Source organism: Synchiropus splendidus, chromosome 3, assembly GCF_027744825.2.
Source record: "Synchiropus splendidus isolate RoL2022-P1 chromosome 3, RoL_Sspl_1.0, whole genome shotgun sequence".
In the NCBI taxonomy this organism is placed as follows: Eukaryota; Metazoa; Chordata; class Actinopteri; order Syngnathiformes; family Callionymidae; genus Synchiropus; species Synchiropus splendidus.
In genome coordinates, this window is record NC_071336.1 from 5,656,086 (window position 1) to 5,675,889 (window position 19,804).

The 19,804-nt window shown below is 44.5% G+C and overlaps 1 protein-coding gene across 1 annotated transcript; it reads right to left on the reverse strand.

Annotated features, from left to right (window-relative positions):
• Positions 1–329: 329 nt before the first annotated feature.
• Positions 330–19,201, reverse strand: LOC128755921 (mucin-2-like). The gene is made up of 5 exons (XM_053860032.1): positions 19,192–19,201; positions 17,837–18,696; positions 8,105–8,342; positions 1,243–7,713; positions 330–457 (listed from the first exon to the last, which is right to left on the reverse strand). Exons 1-5 carry the CDS (start codon positions 19,199–19,201, stop codon positions 330–332), a joined length of 7,707 nt encoding a protein of 2,568 aa, XP_053716007.1.
• Between the last annotated feature and the right edge of the window lie 603 nt (positions 19,202–19,804).

The window sequence follows — 19,804 nt, forward strand, 5'->3', positions numbered from 1 at the left end:
AAATTGTTGGATGAAACGTGTTTGGATTTACTATTGGTGAAGTTGCTGGAATAACTGTTGTGAATAACTGGGCTGTAGAGTCATCTGTTGTCACTGAAAAGACTGATGTAGAGGCAGTTAATGCTGTGGGAGTCAATGTTGTGGGAATACCTGTAGTGGGAGAGAGGGAGGTGGTTGGAGTAGCTGTTGTCATGGTGACACCTGGTTTTGGTCGGACTTGTGTTGTTGGTGCAAGGCCAGTGCTCGGGTCAATGATTTTATGAATGACTGACGTCGGCACAGACGTTGTAGTTCGACCTCCAATCATTGGGGCAAATGTTGTTGTGGGATTAATCAATGTTGTTGCTGAGAGCGTTGTTGGAGTGGTGGGTGTCGTTGGAGCAACAGTAGTTGTGGGAACACTCATCATTGGATCCAATGATGTCACGGAATGTTCTGCTGTTGTTGGAGCACTTGTCTGGAAAATTGTTGTAGGAAGACTTGTTGTCGGATGAACTTTGGTCAGTTTTTCTGTTGTTGAACCGACTGTAGTTGATGGAGTCACAGTTGTAGGTGGCTCTGTTGTGGAATCAACTGCCTTTGCTGAAATGACTGTTGTAGTTGTAGTAGTTGAAGTTGTGGGAGAAAACTGTGTTGTAGCAACACTTTGTGTAGGAGAGAGGAAGGTTGTTGGAGTGGCTGTTGTTGTGGCGGCACCTGTTCTTAGCGGGACAGCCGTTGTTTTTTTTACTGTTGTCGGCGTGGACGTTGTGTGACCTCCAGTGATTGGTGTAGATGTGGATGGGGGAGAAGCAGTTGTGGTGGCATGAACTGTCAATGAAGATATTGTTTTTGTGGCAAATACATTTGTGATTGTTGAAGCAAGAGTTGTTGCGGGAATGCCTTTTGTCGAATATACTCTTGAAGATCCTGTTGTTGCTGGAGCCACAGTAGGTCGTAAGTCTGGAGCAGCTGTTGGAGGAACTGCTGATGTGGAATATTCTGTTGTCACTAAAGCAACTGTCGTTGCAGACACATCTTTTGTTTGAGCATGAGCTGCTGTGGGAACACCGGTTGTAGGAAGGATCACTGTTTTCGGAGCAAATGCTGTTGTGGGTGAGCCTGTTGTGATGTCAGTAGTTTTCGTAAATTCCACTTTTGTTGAAATAATTTTCATAGTAGAAGAAGTCATGTGTGTGAGTGTTGTCAGAATATCTGTTGTTAGATCATCAGTGTATGTTGGAAGAACTGTTGTAGCAGGACCTGTTGTTGGTGTGATTGCCGTTGTGGGAACATCTGTTGCCGGATATTCTGTTGTTGAACCAATTATTGTTGTCTGTTGGTCCGTTGTGTCTGAGTTGGCTACTGTTGTCGAATCAATTGAGGGTGTAGCAGGAGTTGTAGTGGGATCACGACTCTGGTAAATTGTTGAAAAACCTGGCGTCGCATCAACTGTGGTCAATTTGTCTGTTGTTGAACCAGCTTTTGTTGATGGAGTAAAAGTTGGATCCAACTCTGTTGTGAAGTCAAATGCTGTAAGTGAAAAGGCTGTTGTTGGGATAATTGTTGTGGATGAGTGCGTTGTCACGGTGCTGGGAATTATGGGAACACTCATAGATGGAGTGGATGATTTCCAAGTGTTCGTTATGGGAGCAGTTGCCTGAGATCCTGTTGTTCTTGATGTTGTTTTTGGAGCAACAATCGTGGGAACACGAGTCATAGGAGCGGATGATGTTACGGAATCATCTGCTGTGGAAGCACTTGTCTGGAAAATTGTTTTAAGAATATCTGTTGTCGGATCAGTCGTTGTCAGTTTTACTGTTGTTGAATTGGATGTTGTCGATGGAGTTAATGTAGAAGGTAACTTTGGTGTGGAATCAACTGCTGTTACTGAAGCAGTCAAGGTGGGGGGGGCATGAGTAGTAGCTGAGAAGGAGGTTGTTGGAGTGGCCGTTGTTATGGTGGCACCTCTTGTTGGAAAAACATCCGTTGTAGGAGCAGGTCCGATGCTGGTAGCAAGTGTTTTTTGAATGACTGTTGTCGGCATAAATGTTGTGGGAATTCCATTGTTTGAAGCCGTCATGGTTGAGGGAGAATTTGTTGTGGTGGGATCAATTGTTGAAGATTGAGTTTTTGTCGAAAATACTTTTATTGTGATGAAGGCTGTTGTGACTGGAGCTACTGTTGTTGGAGTAGCTGCAGATGTGAAATGATCTGTTGTCACAAAAGCAACCGTCGTCGCAGTCGCATCCTTTGTTTGTGCCTGTGCTGCCGTGGGAACATCTGTTGTTGGAGGGATCTCTGTTTTTGGAGCACCAAAAGTTGTTTGAGATTCCACTGCTGTTGAAACAGCTTTCTCAGAAGAAGATGTGGGTGCGACTGTTGTTGTCAGAATGTCAGTTGTTAGATAATCCGTGTATGTTGAAAAAAATGTTGTAAGAGGAGCATCAGTTGTTGCTGTGACTGCTCTTGTTGTAGCTTCTGCGGTTGTGGGCTCATCTGTAGTCAGATATTCTGCTGTTGAACCAATTGTTCTTGATGGAGTGACATTTGTTCTTCGTAGGACTGTTGTTAAATCTGCTGCTGTTTCTGATTCGGCTGCTGTTGTTGGATCAGTTGATGTAGGAGGAAACGTGAGAGTCACTGGTGTTGTCACGGTAACTGTTGTGGGCGAGAGTGTTGTTCGAGCGGTTGGTGAAATAGGAACAACACTTGTTAGATCTGCAGATGCTGCAGGAGTATCTATTTTCGTGGGAGCAATTGTTGGAGATACTGTGGTTGTTTGAGTGATTGGAGGAACAGTTGTGGGAACAGCAGGAGTTGGAATCAATGCTGTCAAGGAATTAGCCTCTGTTGTTGCATCACTTGTCTGGAAAAATGTTGTGGGAAGACCTTTTGTCAGACCAACTGTGGTCGGGTTTAGTGTTGTTAAACCGGCTGTTGTGGATGGAGGAACAGTTGTCAAGAGCTCGGTTGTGGAAGAAAATGTTGTGGGAGTAATCTGTACTGTAGGGCTAGTTGTTCTTATTGAGAGTGTTGTCGGAGTTGTGGGTGTTTTGGAAAGAGTTGCAGTGGATGGTATCAGAATATCTGTTTTGGGAGCAATTGTGGAAGATCTTGTGGTTCTTATTGTTGTTTTCGGATCAAAGGTTGTTGTTAGAGCACGAGAGGTTGGAGCCAAAGATGTCAAGGAGTTATCAGTTGTTGGAGCACTTGTCTGGACAATCGTAGTGGGGAGACCTGTTTTTGGTTCAACAGTGATCGATTTTACTGTTGCTGAACCAGCTGTTGTTGATGGAATTACAGTTGGAGGCAGCTCTGTTGTGGAGTATTCTGCAGTTGGTGAAAAGGATGTTTTTGAAGCTGTAGAGGTTGCTGTAGAAAACGTTGTTGTGGGAACACGTATTGTAGGAGAGAGGGTAGTTGTTGGAGACGGTCTTGTTGTGGTCACTCCGGTTGAAGGTGGGACTTGTGTTGTTGGACGAGGTGCTGTGCTGGAGTCAAGCGTTGTTGTGTATTCGGTTGTGGAAAATAGATTTGTCGTGGTAGAAACTGCAGTCATCGGAGTGACTGTTGTTGTTGGAGCACGAGCTGTTGTGGGAATAACTGTTGTTGGATATTCTGTTGGTGATCCTGTTGTTGATGGGGCAACAGTTGAAGGCAAGTCTGTTTCTAAATCAACTGTAGTGACTGGGATGACTGTGTTCATAGCTTGAGTCGGAGGAAAGGGGGAGGTTTCTGGAATGGCAGTTGTTTGGAGTTCCTCTGTTATCGGAGCTGAAGCAGTTGTGGGAGAAGCAGTTGTTTGAGTGACTGTTGTTGACAGTAAGTCTGTCAGCGAATCAACTGTTGTAACTGCAAAGATTGTTGTCGGTGCACCGTCTGAAGTAGGAAAAGTTGGAGTGGCTGTTGTTGTGGGAACATCAGTGGTTCTGGGAGCACGAGTCGGAAAAACTGTTGTGGGTAAATTTGTTGTTGGCGAAAATGTTGAGACTGTTTTTGTGGAGTGGACTGTCACTGAATCGACTGTTGTCACTGGAGCAACTGTTGTTGGAGTAGCTGCTGATGTGGAAAGATCTGTTGTGACAAAAGCAACCGTCGTCGCAGTCGCATCCTTTGTTTGTGCCTGTGCTGCCGTGGGAACATCTGTTGTTGGAGGGATCTCTGTTTTTGGAGCACCAAAAGTTGTTTGAGATTCCACTGTTGTTGAAACAGCTTTCTCAGAAGAAGATGTGGGTGCGACTGTTGTTGTCAGAATGTCAGTTGTTAGATAATCCGTGTATGTTGAAAAAAATGTCGTAAGAGGAGCATCAGTTGTTGGTGTGACTGCTGTAGCTTCTGCTGTAGTGGGCTCATCTGTAGTCAGATAGTCTGCTGTTGAACCAATTGTTCTTGATGGAGTGACATTTGTTGTTCGTAGGACTGTTGTTAAATCTGCTGCTGTTTTTGATACGGCTGCTGTTGTTGGATCAGTTGATGTAGGAGGAAACGTGAGAGTCACTGGTGTTGTCACGGTAACTGTTGTGGGCGAGAGTGTTGTTCGAGCGGTTGGTGAAATAGGAACAACACTTGTTAGATCTGCTGATGCTGCAGGAGTATCTATTTTCGTGGGAGCAATTGTTGGAGATACTGTGGTTGTTTGAGTGATTGGAGGAACAGTTGTGGGAACAGCAGGAGTTGGAGCAGATGACGTCAAGGAATTAGCCTCTGTGGTTGCATCACTTGTCTGGAAAACACCTTTTGTCAGACGAACTGTGAGTATGTTAACTGTTGTTGAACCGGCTGTAGTCAACATCTCTGTTGTGGAATCATTTAAGGTTGTGGAAAAAAATTTGGTGGCATTATTCTGTGTTGTAGGGCGAGTTATTGTCGTTGAGAGTGTTGTAGGATTTGTGGGTGTTTTGGAAACAACAGTGGTTGCAGTGGATGCTGTCCAAATATCTCTTGTGGGAGTAATTGTGGGAGATCTTGTGGTTCTTATTGTTGTTTTTAGAGCAAAGGTTGTTGTGAAAGCACGGGAGGTTGTAGCCAAAGATGCAGTCATCGGAGTGACTGTTGTTGTCGGACTATGAGCTGTTGTGGGAATAAATGTTGTTGGATATTCTGTTGGTGATCCTGTTGTTGATGGGGCAACTGAAGAAGGCAAGTCTGTTTCTAAATCAACTGTAGTGACTGGGATGACTGTGTTCGCAGCTTGAGTCGTAGGAAAGGGGGAGGTTTCAGGAATGGCAGTTGTTTGGAGTTCCTCTGTTATCGGAGCTGAAGCAGTTGTGGGAGAAGCAGTTGTTTGAGTGACTGTGGTTGACAGTATGTCTGTCATCGAATCAACTGTTGTAACTGCAGTGATTGTTGTCGGTGCACCTTCTGAAGTAGGAAAAGTTGGAGTGGCTGTTGTTGTGGGAACATCAGTGGTTCTGGGAGCACGAGTCGGAAAAACTGTTGTGGGTAAATTTGTTGTTGGAAACAATGTTGAGACTGTTTTTGTGGAGTGGACTGTCATTGAATCGACTGTTGTCACTGGAGCAACTGTTGTTGGAGTAGCTGCTGATATGAAATGATCTGTTGTGACAAAAGCAACCGTCGTCGCAGTCGCATCCTTTGTTTGTGCCTGTGCTGCCGTGGGAACATCTGTTGTTGGAGAGATCTCTGTTTTTGGAGCACCAAAAGTTGTTTGAGATTGCACTGTTGTTGAAACAGCTTTCTCAGAAGAAGATGTGGGTGCGACTGTTGTTGTCAGAATGTCAGTTGTTAGATAATCCGTGTATGTTGAAAAAAATGTCGTAAGAGGAGCATCAGTTGTTGCTGTGACTGCTCTTGTTGTGGCTTCTGTTGTAGTGGGCTCATCTGTAGTCAGATTCTCTGCTGTTGAACCAGTTGTTCTTGATGGAGTGACATTTGTTGATGGTAGGACTGTTGTTAAATCTGCTGCTGTTTTTGATACGGATGCTGTTGTTGGATCAGTTGATGTAGGAGGAAACGTGAGAGTCACTGGTGTTGTCAGGGTAACTGTTGTGGGCGAGAGTGTTGTTCGAGCGGTTGGTGAAATAGGGACAACACTTGTTAGATCTGCTGATGCTGCAGGAGTATCTATTTTCGTGGGAGCAATTGTTGGAGATACTGTGGTTGTTTGAGTGATTGATGTTTGTGGAGGAACAGTTGTGGGAACAGCAGTAGTTGGAATCAATGCTGTCAAGGAATTAGCCTCTGTTGTTGCATCACTTGTCTGGAAAAATGTTGTGGGAAGACCTTTTGTCAGACCAACTGTGGTCGGGTTTAGTGTTGTTAACCCGGCTGTTGTTGATGGAGGAACAGTTGTCAAGAGCTCGGTTGTGGAAGAAAATGTTGTGGGAGTAATCTGTACTGTAGGGCTAGTTGTTCTTATTGAGAGTGTTGTCGGAGTTGTGGGTGTTTTGGAAAGAGTTGCAGTGGATGGTATCAGAATATCTGTTTTGGGAGCAATTGTGGAAGATCTTGTGGTTCTTATTGTTGTTTTCGGATCAAAGGTTGTTGTTAGAGCACGAGAGGTTGGAGCCAAAGATGTCAAGGAGTTATCAGTTGTTGGAGCACTTGTCTGGACAATCGTAGTGGGGAGACCTGTTTTTGGTTCAACAGTGATCGATTTTACTGTTGCTGAACCAGCTGTTGTTGATGGAATTACAGTTGGAGGCAGCTCTGTTGTGGAGTATTCTGCAGTTGGTGAAAAGGATGTTTTTGAAGCTGTAGAGGTTGCTGTAGAAAACGTTGTTGTGGGAACACGTATTGTAGGAGAGAGGGTAGTTGTTGGAGACGGTCTTGTTGTGGTCACTCCGGTTGAAGGTGGGACTTGTGTTGTTGGACGAGGTGCTGTGCTGGAGTCAAGCGTTGTTGTGTATTCGGTTGTGGAAAATAGATTTGTCGTGGTAGAAACTGCAGTCATCGGAGTGACTGTTGTTGTTGGAGCACGAGCTGTTGTGGGAATAACTGTTGTTGGATATTCTGTTGGTGATCCTGTTGTTGATGGGGCAACAGTTGAAGGCAAGTCTGTTTCTAAATCAACTGTAGTGACTGGGATGACTGTGTTCGCAGCTTGAGTCGGAGGAAAGGGGGAGGTTTCTGGAATGGCAGTTGTTTGGAGTTCCTCTGTTATCGGAGCTGAAGCAGTTGTGGGAGAAGCAGTTGTTTGAGTGACTGTGGTTGACAGTATGTCTGTCATCGAATCAACTGTTGTAACTGCAATGATTGTTGTCGGTGCACCTTCTGAAGTAGGAAAAGTTGGAGTGGCTGTTGTTGTGGGAACATCAGTGGTTCTGGGAGCACGAGTCGGAAAAACTGTTGTGGGTAAATTTGTTGTTGGCGATAATGCTGAGACTGTTTTTGTGGAGTGGACTGTCGCTGAATCGACTGTTGTCACTGGAGCAACTGTTGTTGGAGTAGCTGCTGATGTGGAAAGATCTGTTGTGACAAAAGCAACCGTCGTCGCAGTCGCATCCTTTGTTTGTGCCTGTGCTGCCGTGGGAACATCTGTTGTTGGAGGGATCTCTGTTTTTGGAGCACCAAAAGTTGTTTGAGATTCCACTGTTGTTGAAACAGCTTTCTCAGAAGAAGATGTGGGTGCGACTGTTGTTGTCAGAATGTCAGTTGTTAGATAATCCGTGTATGTTGAAAAAAATGTCGTAAGAGGAGCATCAGCTGTTGGTGTGACTGCTCTTGTTGTAGCTTCTGCTGTTGTGGGCTCATCTGTAGTCAGATTCTCTGCTGTTGAACCAATTGTTCTTGATGGAGTGACATTTGTTGTTGGTAGGACTGATTTTAAATCTGCTGCTGTTTCTGATTCGGATGCTGTTGTTGGATCAGTTGATGTAGGAGGAAACGTGAGAGTCACTGGTGTTGTCAGGGTAACTGTTGTGGGCGAGAGTGTTGTTCGAGCGGTTGGTGAAATAGGAACAACACTTGTTAGATCTGCTGATGCTGCAGGAGTATCTATTTTCGTGGGAGCAATTGTTGGAGATACTGTGGTTGTTTGAGTGATTTGAGGAACAGTTGTGGGAACAGCAGTAGTTGGAGCAGATGACATCAAAGAATTAGCCTCTGTTGTTGGATCACTTGTCTGGAAAAATGTCGTGGTAAGACTTTTTGTCAGACCAACTGTGGTCGGGTTTAGCGTTGTTGAACCGGCTGTTGTTGATGGAATAACAGTTGGAGGCAGCTCTGTTGTGGAGTATTCTGCAGTTGGTGAAAAGGATGTTTTTGAAGCTGTAGAGGTTGCTGTAGAAAAAGTTGTTGTGGGAACACGTATTGTAGGAGAGAGGGTAGTTGTTGGCGACGGTCTTTTCGTGGTCACTCCGGTTGAAGGTGGGACTATTGTTGTTGGAGGAGGTGCTGTGCTGGAATCAAGCGTTGTTGTGTATTCGGTTGTGGAAAATAGATTTGTCGTGGAAGAAACTGCAGTCATCGGAGTGACTGTTGTTGTCGGAGCACGAGCTGTTGTGGGAATAACTGTTGTTGGATATTCTGTTGGTGATCCTGTTGTTGATGGGGCAACAGTTGAAGGCAAGTCTGTTTCTAAATCAACTGTAGTGACTGCGATGACTGTGTTCATAGCTTGAGTCGTAGGAAAGGGGGAGTTTTCTGGAATGGCAGTCGTTTGGAGTTCCTCTGTTATCGGAGCTGAAGCAGTTGTGGGAGAAGCAGTTGTTTGAGTGACTGTGGTTGACAGTATGTCTGTCATCGAATCAACTGTTGTAACTGCAATGATTGTTGTCGGTGCACCTTCTGAAGTAGGAAAAGTTGGAGTGGCTGTTGTTGTGGGAACATCAGTGGTTCTGGGAGCACGAGTCGGAAAAACTGTTGTGGGTAAATTTGTTGTTGGAAACAATGTTGAGACTGTTTTTGTAGAGTGGACTGTCATTGAATCTACTGTTGTGACTGGAGCTACTGTTGTTGGAGTAGCTGCTGATGTGGAAAGATCTGTTGTGACAAAAGCAACCGTCGTCGCAGTCGCATCCTTTGTTTGTGCCTGTGCTGCCGTGGGAACATCTGTTGTTGGAGGGATCTCTGTTTTTGGAGCACCAAAAGTTGTTTGAGATTCCACTGTTGTTGAAACAGCTTTCTCAGAAGAAGATGTGGGTGCGACTGTTGTTGTCAGAATGTCAGTCGTTAGATAATCCGTGTATGTTGAAAAAAATGCCGTAAGAGGAGCATCAGCTGTTGGTGTGTCTGCTGTAGCTTCTGCGGTTGTGGGCTCATCTGTAGTCAGATATTCTGCTGTTGAACCAATTGTTCTTGATGGAGAGACATTTGTTGTTCGTAGGACTGTTGTTGAATCTGCTGCTGTTTCTGATTCGGATGCTGTTGTTGGATCAGTTGATGTAGGAGGAAACGTGAGAGTCACTGGTGTTGTCAGGGTAACTGTTGTGGGCGAGAGTGTTGTTCGAGCGGTTGGTGAAATAGGAACAACACTTGTTAGATCTGCTGATGCTGCAGGAGTATCTATTTTCGTGGGAGCAATTGTTGGAGATACTGTGGTTGTTTGAGTGATTTGAGGAACAGTTGTGGGAACAGCAGGAGTTGGAGCAGATGACATCAAAGAATTAGCCTCTGTTGTTGCATCACTTGTCTGGAAAAATGTCGTGGTGAGACTTTTTGTCAGACCAACTGTGGTCAGGTTTAGCGTTGTTGAACCGGCTGTTGTTGATGGAATAACAGTTGGAGGCAGCTCTGTTGTGGAGTATTCGGCAGTTGGTGAAAAGGATGTTTTTGAAGCAGTAGAGGTTGCTGTAGAAAACGTTGTTGTGGGAACACGTAATGTAGGAGAGAGGGTAGTTGTTGGAGACGGTCTTTTCGTGGTCACTCCGGTTGTAGGTGGGACTATTGTTGTTGGAGGAGGTGCAGTGCTGGAATCAAGTGTTGTTGTGTATTCGGTTGTGGAAAATAGATTTGTCGTGGAAGAAACTGCAGTCATCGGAGTGACTGTTGTTGTCGGAGCACGAGCTGTTGTGGGAATAACTGTTGTTGGATATTCTGTTGGTGATCCTGTTGTTGATGGGGCAACAGTTGAAGGCAAGTCTGTTTCAAAATCAACTGTAGTGACTGCGATGACTGTGTTCATAGCTTGAGTCGTAGGAAAGGGGGAGTTTTCTGGAATGGCAGTCGTTTGGAGTTCCTCTGTTATCGGAGCTGAAGCAGTTGTGGGAGAAGCAGTTGTTTGAGTGACTGTGGTTGACAGTATGTCTGTCATCGAATCAACTGTTGTAACTGCAATGATTGTTGTCGGTGCACCGTCTGAAGTAGGAAAAGTTGGAGTGGCTGTTGTTGTGGGAACATCAGTGGTTCTGGGAGCACGAGTCGGAAAAACTGTTGTGGGTAAATTTGTTGTTGGCGATAAAGTTGCGACTGTTTTTGTGGAGTGGACTGTCATTGAATCTACTGTTGTGACTGGAGCAACTGTTGTTGGAGTAGCTGCAGATGTGAAATGATCTGTTGTGACAAAAGCAACCGTCGTCACAGTCGCATCCTTTGTTTGTGCCTGTGCTGCCGTGGGAACATCTGTTGTTGGAGGGATCTCTGTTTTTGGAGCACCAAAAGTTGTTTGAGATTCCACTGTGGTTGAAACAGCTTTCTCAGAAGAAGATGTGGGTGCGACTGTTGTTGTCAGAATGTCAGTTGTTAGATAATCAGTGTATGTTGAAAAAAATGTTGTAAGAGGAGCATCAGTTGTTGCTGTGACTGCTGTAGCTTCTGCGGTTGTGGGCTCATCTGTAGTCAGATATTCTGCTGTAGAACCAATTGTTCTTGATGGAGTGACATTTGTTGTTCGTAGGACTGTTGTTGAATCTGCTGCTGTTTCTGATACGGCTGCTGTTTTTGGGCCGGTCGTCATTTTTCCTGTTGTTGAACCGGCTGTTGTTGATGGAATAACAGTTGGAACCAACTCTGTTGTAGAATCATCTGCTGTTGGTGAAAAGGCTGTTTTTGAAGCTTTGGAGGTTGTTGGAGAAAATGTTGTGGTGGGAACACTTATTGTCGGAGAGAGGGAGGTTGTTGTAGTGGGGACACTAGTTGTTGGAAGAGGTGCTGTAGTTGTAGGAATGACTGTTGTTGTCGGAGCAAAAATTGTTGTGGGAACTCCTTCTGTCAGATACAGTGTTGAGGATCCTGTTGTTGATGGGGCAACAGTTGTATGTAAGTCTGTTGACATATGAAATGTATCAATTGATGTTGTGGGAGCATTTACAGGTGGAGAGAGGGAGGCTTCTGTCATGGCTGTTGTTTGTGGTTCCTCAGTTATAAGAGCAGATGCTGTTGTGGGAGACGCAGTTGTTTGAGTGACTGTTGTTGACAGTATGTCTGTCATCGAATCAACTGTTGTAACTGCAATGATTGTTGTCGGTGCACCTTCTGAAGTAGGAAAAGTTGGAGTGGCTGTTGTGGGAACATCAGTGGTTCTGGGAGCACGAGTAGGAAAAACTGTTGTGGGTAAATTTGTTGTTGGAAACAATGTTGAGACTGTTTTTGTGGAGTGGATTGTTGCTGAATCGACTGTTGTGACTGGAGCAACTGTTGTTGGAGGAGCTGCTGATGTGGAAAGATCTGTTGTGACAAAAGCAACCGTCGTCGCAGTCGCATCCTTTGTTTGTGCCTGTGCTGCCGTGGGAACATCTGTTGTTGGAGGGATCTCTGTTTTTGGAGCACCAAAAGTTGTTTGAGATTCCACTGTTGTTGAAACAGCTTTCTCAGAAGAAGATGTGGGTGCGACTGTTGTTGTCAGAATGTCAGTTGTTAGATAATCCGTGTATGTTGAAAAAAATGTCGTAAGAGGAGCATCAGTTGTTGGTGTGTCTGCTGTAGCTTCTGCGGTTGTGGGCTCATCTGTAGTCAGATATTCTGCTGTTGAACCAATTGTTCTTGATGGAGTGACATTTGTTGTTCGTAGGACTGTTGTTGAATCTGCTGCTGTTTCTGACACGGCTGCTGTTTTTGGGCCGGTCGTCATTTTTACTGTTGTTGAACTGGCTGTTGTTGATGGAATAACAGTTGGAAGAAACTCTGTTGTAGAGTCATCTGCTGTTGGTGAAAAGGCGGTTTTGGAAGCTGTGGAGGTTGTTGGAGAAAATGTTGTTGTGGGTACGTCTGTTGAATATATCGTTGTCAGAAAATCGGTGGGTGTACTGATTGTTGTTGAGTCAACTGTTGTGACTGGAGCAACTGTTGTTGAAGAAGCTGCTGATGTGGAATAATCTGTTGTAACAAAGACAACCGTTGTCGCGGACACATCATCTGTTTGTACCTGCACTCCCGTGGAAGCATGTGTTGTTGGAGGGATCTCTGTTTTTGGAGCAAATGCTGTTGTTGGAAATTCTTCTGTTGTGACATCAACAGTTGTAGGAGATTCCACTTTTGTTGAAACTGCTTTGGTTGTCAAAGAAGATGTGGGTGTGACTGTTGTTGCCGGAATATCAGTTGTGAGATCATCAGTGCATGTTGGACAAACTGTTGTCGAAGGAACACCAGTTGTTGGTGTGACCACTGTTGTAGCTTGTGCTGTACTGGCAACACCTGCTGTGGGTGTTATGGGAACAGTACGCATCAGATTTGATGATATTGTGGCAACGTTTGTTGGTGTGGGAGCAATTGTTGGAGATACTCTGGTTGTTTGACTCGTTGTTTTTTGTGGAGCAAGAGTTGTGAGAATAGCAGTCAAGGGAGCTGATGATGTCGTGGAAAAAGGCTTTGTTGTTGGAAGCACTGTTGTTGTTGGAATAGCATTTGTTCTTTTTGGAATGTCGGTTGTTGAAACAGATGTGGTATGAAAGACAGTTCTAATTGGAACACTACTAGTTGATACAGCTGCTTCTTCTGTGAAGGCTGTTGTGGGAACATCTGTTGGATATTCTGTAGATGATCCAGCTGTTGTTGATGGTGCAGCAGTTGTAGGGAAGTCTGCTGGTGTATCAACAATTGTTGTTGTTGGAGCATTTATAGGTGGAGAGGTTTCTGGATTGGCTGTTGTTTGTGGTTCCTCAGTTATAAGAGAAGATTCTGTTGTGGGAGAAACAGTTGTTTGAGTGACTGTTGTCGGACTATGAGCTGTTGTGGGAATAAATGTTGTTGGATATTCTGTTGGTGATCCTGTTGTTGATGGGGCAACAGTTGAAGGCAAGTCTGTTTCTAAATCAACTGTAGTGACTGGGATGACTGTGTTCGTAGCTTGTGTCGTAGGAAAGGGGGAGGTTTCTGGAATGGCAGTTGTTTGGAGTTCCTCTGTTATCGGAGCTGAAGCAGTTGTGGGAGAAGCAGTTGTTTGAGTGACTGTGGTTGACAGTATGTCTGTCATCGAATCAACTGTTGTAACTGCAATGATTGTTGTCGGTGCACCTTCTGAAGTAGGAAAAGTTGGAGTGGCTGTTGTTGTGGGAACATCAGTGGTTCTGGGAGCACGAGTAGTAAAAACTGTTGTGGGTAAATTTGTTGTTGGCGATAACGTTGAGACTGTTTTTGTGGAGTGGACTGTCATTGAATCTACTGTTGTGACTGGAGCAACTGTTGTTGGAGTAGCTGCTGATGTGGAAAGATCTGTTGTGACAAAAGCAACCGTCGTCGCAGTCGCATCCTTTGTTTGTGCCTGTGCTGCCGTGGGAACATCTGTTGTTGGAGGGATCTCTGTTTTTGGAGCACCAAAAGTTGTTTGAGATTCCACTGCTGTTGAAACAGCTTTCTCAGAAGAAGATGTGGGTGCGACTGTTGTTGTCAGAATGTCAGTTGTTAGATAATCAGTGAATGTTGAAAAAAATGTTGCAAGAGGAGCATCAGCTGTTGGTGTGTCTGCTGTAGCTTCTGCGGTTGTGGGCTCATCTGTTGTCAGATATTCTGCTGTTGAACCAATTGTTCTTGATGGAGTGACATTTGTTGTTCGTAGGACTGTTGTTGAATCTGCTGCTGTTTCTGACACGGCTGCTGTTTTTGGGCCGGTCATCATTTTTACTGTTGTTGAACTGGCTGTTGTTGATGGAATAACAGTTGGAAGCAACTCTGTTGAAGAGTCATCTGCTGTTGGTGAAAAGGCGGTTTTTGAAGCTGTGGAGGTTGTTGGAGAAAATGTTGTTGTGGGTACGTCTGTTGAATATATCGTTGTCGGAAAATCGGTGGGTGTACTGATTGTTGTTGAGTCAACTGTTGTGACTGGAGCAACTGTTGTTGAAGAAGCTGCTGATGTGGAATAATCTGTAGCAACAAAGGCAACCGTTGTCGCGGACACATCATCTGTTTGTACCTGCACTCCCGTGGAAGCATGTGTTGTTGGAGGGATCTCTGTTTTTGGAGCAAATGCTGTTGTTGGAAATTCTTCTGTTGTGACATCAACAGTTGGAGGAGATTCCACTTTTGTTGAAACTGCTTTGGTTGTCAAAGAAGATGTGGGTGTGACTGTTGTTGCCGGAATATCAGTTGTGAGATCATCAGTGCATGTTGGACAAACTGTTGTCGAAGGAACACCAGTTGTTGGTGTGACCACTGTTGTAGCTTGTGCTGTACTGGCAACACCTGCTGTGGGTGTTATGGGAACAGTACGCATCAGATTTGATGATATTGTGGCAACGTTTGTTGGTGTGGGAGCAATTGTTGGAGATACTCTGGTTGTTTGACTCGTTGTTTTTTGTGGAGCAAGAGTTGTGAGAATAGCAGTCAAGGGAGCTGATGATGTCGTGGAAAAAGGCTTTGTTGTTGGAAGCACTGTTGTTGTTGGAATAGCATTTGTTCTTTTTGGAATGTCGGTTGTTGAAACAGATGTGGTATGAAAGACAGTTCTAATTGGAACACTACTAGTTGATACAGCTGCTTCTTCTGTGAAGGCTGTTGTGGGAACATCTGTTGGATATTCTGTAGATGATCCAGCTGTTGTTGATGGGGCAGCAGTTGTAGGGAAGTCTGCTGGTGTATCAACTATTGTTGTTGTTGGAGCATTTATAGGTGGAGAGGTTTCTGGATTGGCTGTTGTTTGTGGTTCCTCAGTTATAAGAGAAGATTCTGTTGTGGGAGAAACAGTTGTTTGAGTGACTGTTGTCGGACTATGAGCTGTTGTGGGAATAAATGTTGTTGGATATTCTGTTGGTGATCCTGTTGTTGATGGGGCAACTGAAGAAGGCAAGTCTGTTTCTAAATCAACTGTAGTGACTGGGATGACTGTGTTCGCAGCTTGAGTCGTAGGAAAGGGGGAGGTTTCAGGAATGGCAGTCGTTTGGAGTTTCTCTGTTATCGGAGCTGAAGCAGTTGTGGGAGAAGCAGTTGTTTGAGTGACTGTGGTTGACAGTATGTCTGTCATCGAATCAACTTTTGTAACTGCAATGATTGTTGTCGGTGCACCTTCTGAAGTAGGAAAAGTTGGAGTGGCTGTTGTTGTGGGAACATCAGTGGTTCTGGGAGCACGAGTCGAAAATACTGTTGTGGGTAAATTTGTTGTTGGCGATAATGTTGAGACTGTTTTTGTGGAGTGGACTGTCGCTGAATCGACTGTTGTGACTGGAGCAACTGTTGTTGGAGTAGCTGCTGATGTGGAAAGATCTGTTGTCACAAAAGCAACCGTCGTCGCAGTCGCATCCTTTGTTTGTGCCTGTGCTGCCGTGGGAACATCTGTTGTTGGAGGGATCTCTGTTTTTGGAGCACCAAAAGTTGTTTGAGATTCCACTGTTGTTGAAACAGCTTTCTCAGAAGAAGATGTGGGTGCGACTGTTGTTGTCAGAATGTCAGTTGTTAGATAATCCGTGTATGTTGAAAAAAATGTTGTAAGAGGAGCATCAGTTGTTGGTGTGACTGCTGTAGCTTCTGCGGTTGTGGGCTCATCTGTAGTCAGATATTCTGCTGTAGAACCAATTGTTCTTGATGGAGTGACATTTGTTGTTCGTAGGACTGTTGTTGAATCTGCTGCTGTTTCTGATACGGCTGCTGTTTTTGGGCTGGTTGTCATTTTTACTGTTGTTGAACCGGCTGTTGTTGATGGAATAACAGTTGGAAGCAACTCTGTTGTAGAATCATCTGCTGTTGGTGAAAAGGCGGTTTTTGAAGCTGTGGAGGTTGTTGGAGAAAATGTTGTTGTGGGTACGTCTGTTGAATATATCGTTGTCAGAAAATCGGTGGGTGTAGTGATTGTTGTTGAGTCAACTGTTGTGACTGGAGCAACTGTTGTTGAAGAAGCTGCTGATGTGGAATAATCTGTTGTAACAAAGACAACCGTTGTCGCGGACACATCATCTGTTTGTACCTGCACTCCCGTGGAAGCATGTGTTGTTGGAGGGATCTCTGTTTTTGGAGCAAATGCTGTTGTTGGAAATTCTTCTGTTGTGACATCAACAGTTGTAGGAGATTCCACTTTTGTTGAAACTGCTTTGGTTGTCAAAGAAGATGTGGGTGTGACTGTTGTTGCCGGAATATCAGTTGTGAGATCATCAGTGCATGTTGGACAAACTGTTGTCGAAGGAACACCAGTTGTTGTAACTTCTGCTCTACTGGAAACAACTGTTGTCAGATACTCTGTTGTCGAACCAAATGTTGATGATGGTGCAATATTTGTGGTTGGAACAGCAGTAGTTGGAGCCACTGATGTCACAGAATAAGGTCTTGTTATTGAAGCGCCCCTCAGGAAGATTGTTGTGGGAAGAACTGTTGTCGGCTCAACTGTTGTTGATGGAGTATCAGTTGTAGCTAACTCTGTTGTTGAATCAACTGTTGTGACTGAATAGTCTATTGTTATAGCAGGAGTGGTTGTTGGAGAAAATGTTGTTGTTGGAACACTTATTGTCGCAGAGTGGGAGGTTGTTGGAGTCGCTGTTGACATGGTGACATCTGTTGTTGGTGGGACTTCTGTTGTTGGTGCAGGTGCTGTGCTGGAAGCAACTGTAGTTTCTGGGGTGACTGTTGTAGAATCAAATGAATGAAACACTGTTATTTCAGAAGTTGTTGGATATACTGTTGAATAATCTGTTGTGCTGAGATCACTGGTTGTAGGATGGACTGTAGTAGGCCTAGCTGTTGTTGGTACATGTGTCGTTACAGCAAATGTTTGAAAATCTTTTGTTAGAGCAACCGTTTCTGTCGGAAAAGCGATTGTGGTGAGAATGCTGGTCATAGGATGGACTGGAGTTGACCGAGTTATTGTTCGTTCATGTGTTGCTGTTGATCTAACTTTTGTTGTTAAAGCTACTGTTGCTGTAGGAGAAGCCACTGTGGTGAGATCGCTGATTGTAGAATGGACTGTTGAGGACCTAGCTGTTGTTGGTTCATGCGTTGTTACGGCAAATATGGTTGGAAGATCTGTTGTTTGCAGTGATATTTCAGTAGGAGAAGCCACTGTGCTGTGATCACTGGTTTTAGGATGGACTGAAGTTGACCTCGCTGTTGTTTCATATGTTGTTGGAGATCTTACTTTTGTTGTGGGAGCAATTGTCGTTGTAAAATCTTTTGTTTGAGCAACTGTTTCTGTCGGAGAAACCACTGTGCTGAGATCATTGGTAGTTGTAGGGTAAATTGCCATGGTTGGAACAACAGTTGTGCTTGGCTCTGCATTTGTTGTTGCAAATGTTGTTTGAAAAGCTGTTGTTGGAGCTTCTGTTTCTGTAGGAGAAGCCACGGTGCTGAGATCTCTGGTTGTAGGACGGACTGAAGTTGACCTTACTGTTGTTGGTACGTGTGTTTCTGTTAGAGCAACTGTTGTGGCATAATCTGTTGTTTGTGCTTCTGTTTCTGTCGGAGAAACAACTGTGCTGAGATCTATGGTAGTTGTCAGATAGATTATGGTGGTTGGAAACACAGTTGTGCTTGGCTCTGAAGTTGCTTTTGCAAATGTTTGAAAAGCTGTTGTTGGAGCTTTTCTTTCTGTAGCAGAAGCCACTGAGCTGAGATCACTGGTTGGAGGATGGACTTTAGTAGATCTTGCTATTGTTGGTTTATGTGTTGTTGTTGGGGCAACAGTTGTTGCAATATTTGTTGTTAGAGCAACTGTTTCTGTGGCAGAAGCCACTGTGCTGAGATCTCTGGTTGTAGGGAGGACTGTAGTAGACCTAACTGTTGTTGGTACATGTGTTGTTGTTGAAGCAACTGTTGTTGGAACATCTGTTGTTAGTGCTTCTGTTTCTGTCGGAGGAACAACTGTGCTGAGATCTATGGTAGTTGTCGGATAGATTACGGTGGTTGGAACAACAGTTGTGCTTGGCTCTGAAGTTGTTGCAAATGTTGTTTGAAAAGCTGTGGTTGGAGCTTCTGTTTCTGTTGGTGAAGCCACTGTTCTGAGATCACTGGTTGTAGAGTGGACTGGAGTTGATTTAGCTGTTGTTGGTACATCTGTTGTTGGAGATCTCACTTTTGTTGTGGGACTAACTGTTGTTGGAGCAACTGTTATTGGAAAATCTGTTGTTTGCGCTACTGTTTCTGTAAAAGAAACCACTGTGCTGAGATCTGTGGTTGTTGGTTGGACTGTAGTAGACCTTGCTGTTGTTGGTTCGTGTGTTGTTGTTGGGGCAACAGTTGTTGCAATATCTGTTGTTAGAGCAACTGTTTCTGTGGCAGAAGCCACTGTGCTGAGATCTCTGGTTGACTGTTGGATTGTAGTAGACCTAACTGTTGTTGGTGCATGCGTTGTTGTTGATCTAACCTTTGTTGTGGGAGCAACTGTTGTCGGAAATGCTGATTTCGAAGCTGCCGTTGTTGTAGAAGAAGCCACTGTGCTATGAGCTATGTTAGTTGACGCACGGCCTGTTTTTGACCCAGTTGTTGTTGGTAAATGTGTTGTTGGAGCAACTGTTGTTGTGAAATCTGTTGTTTGATCAACTGTTTCTGTCAGAGAGACAACTGTGCTCAGATCATTGGTAGTTGTAAGGTCGATTACAGTGGTTGGAACAACAGTTATGTCTGGCTCTGCTGTTGTTGCAAATGTTTGAAAAGCTGTTGTGGGAGCTTCTGTTTCTGTTGCAGAAGCCACTGTGCTGAGATCACTGGTTGTCGGACGGACTGAAGTTGACCTTGCTGTTGTTGGTTCATGTGTTGTTGTTGGGGCAACAGTTGTTGTAATATCTGTTGCTAGAGCAACTGCTTCTGTGGCAGAAGCCACTGTGCTGAGATCTCTGATTGTCTGTCGGATTGGTGTTGTTGGTGCATGCGTTTTTGTTGATCTGACCTTTGTTGTGGGAGCAACTGTTTTCGGAAAAGCTGTTAGTGGAGCTGCCGTTGTTGTAGGAGAAACCACTGTACTGTGATCCATGTTAGTTGACGTGTACACTGTTTTAGACCCAGTTGTTGTTGGTAAATGTGTTGTGGGAGCAACTGTTGTTGTGAAATCTGTTGTTTGATCAACTGTTTCTGTCAGAGGGACAACTGTGCTCAGGTCATTGGTCGTTGCAGGATAGATTACCGTGGTTGGAACAACAGTTGTGCTTGGCTCTGTCGTTGTTGCAAATGTTTGAAAAGCCGTTGGAGCTTCTGTTTCTGTTGCAGAAGTCACTGTGCTGAGATCTCTGGTTGTAGGATGGACTGAAGTTGGCCTTGCTGTTGTTGGTACATGTGTTGTTGTTGGAGCAACTGTTGTGGCATAATCTGTTGTTAGAACAACTGTTTCTGTGGCAGAAGCCACTGTGCTGAGATCTCTGGTTGTTTGTTGGATTGTAGTAGACCTAGCTGTTGTTGGTGCCTGTGTTGTTGTTGACCTAACTTTTGTTGTGGTAGCAACTGCTGTCAGAAAAGATGTTGTTGGAGCTGCCCTCTTTGTTGTTGGAGCTTCTGTTTCTGTAGGAGAAGCCACTGTGCTGAGATCTCTGGTTGTCTGTTGGATTGGTGTTGTTGGTGCATGCGTTGTTGTTGATCTAAC

Coding starts and splice junctions, on each gene's coding strand:
- LOC128755921 (XM_053860032.1), bottom strand. Junction 8,343..17,836: donor CAACCAGTGATCTCAGCTCA/GTGGCTTCTGCT, acceptor GCTTGATTCCAG/CACAGCACCTCCTCCAACAA. Junction 7,714..8,104: donor CAACGCTAAACCCGACCACA/GTTGGTCTGACA, acceptor TTGGTTCAACAG/CAGAGAATCTGACTACAGAT.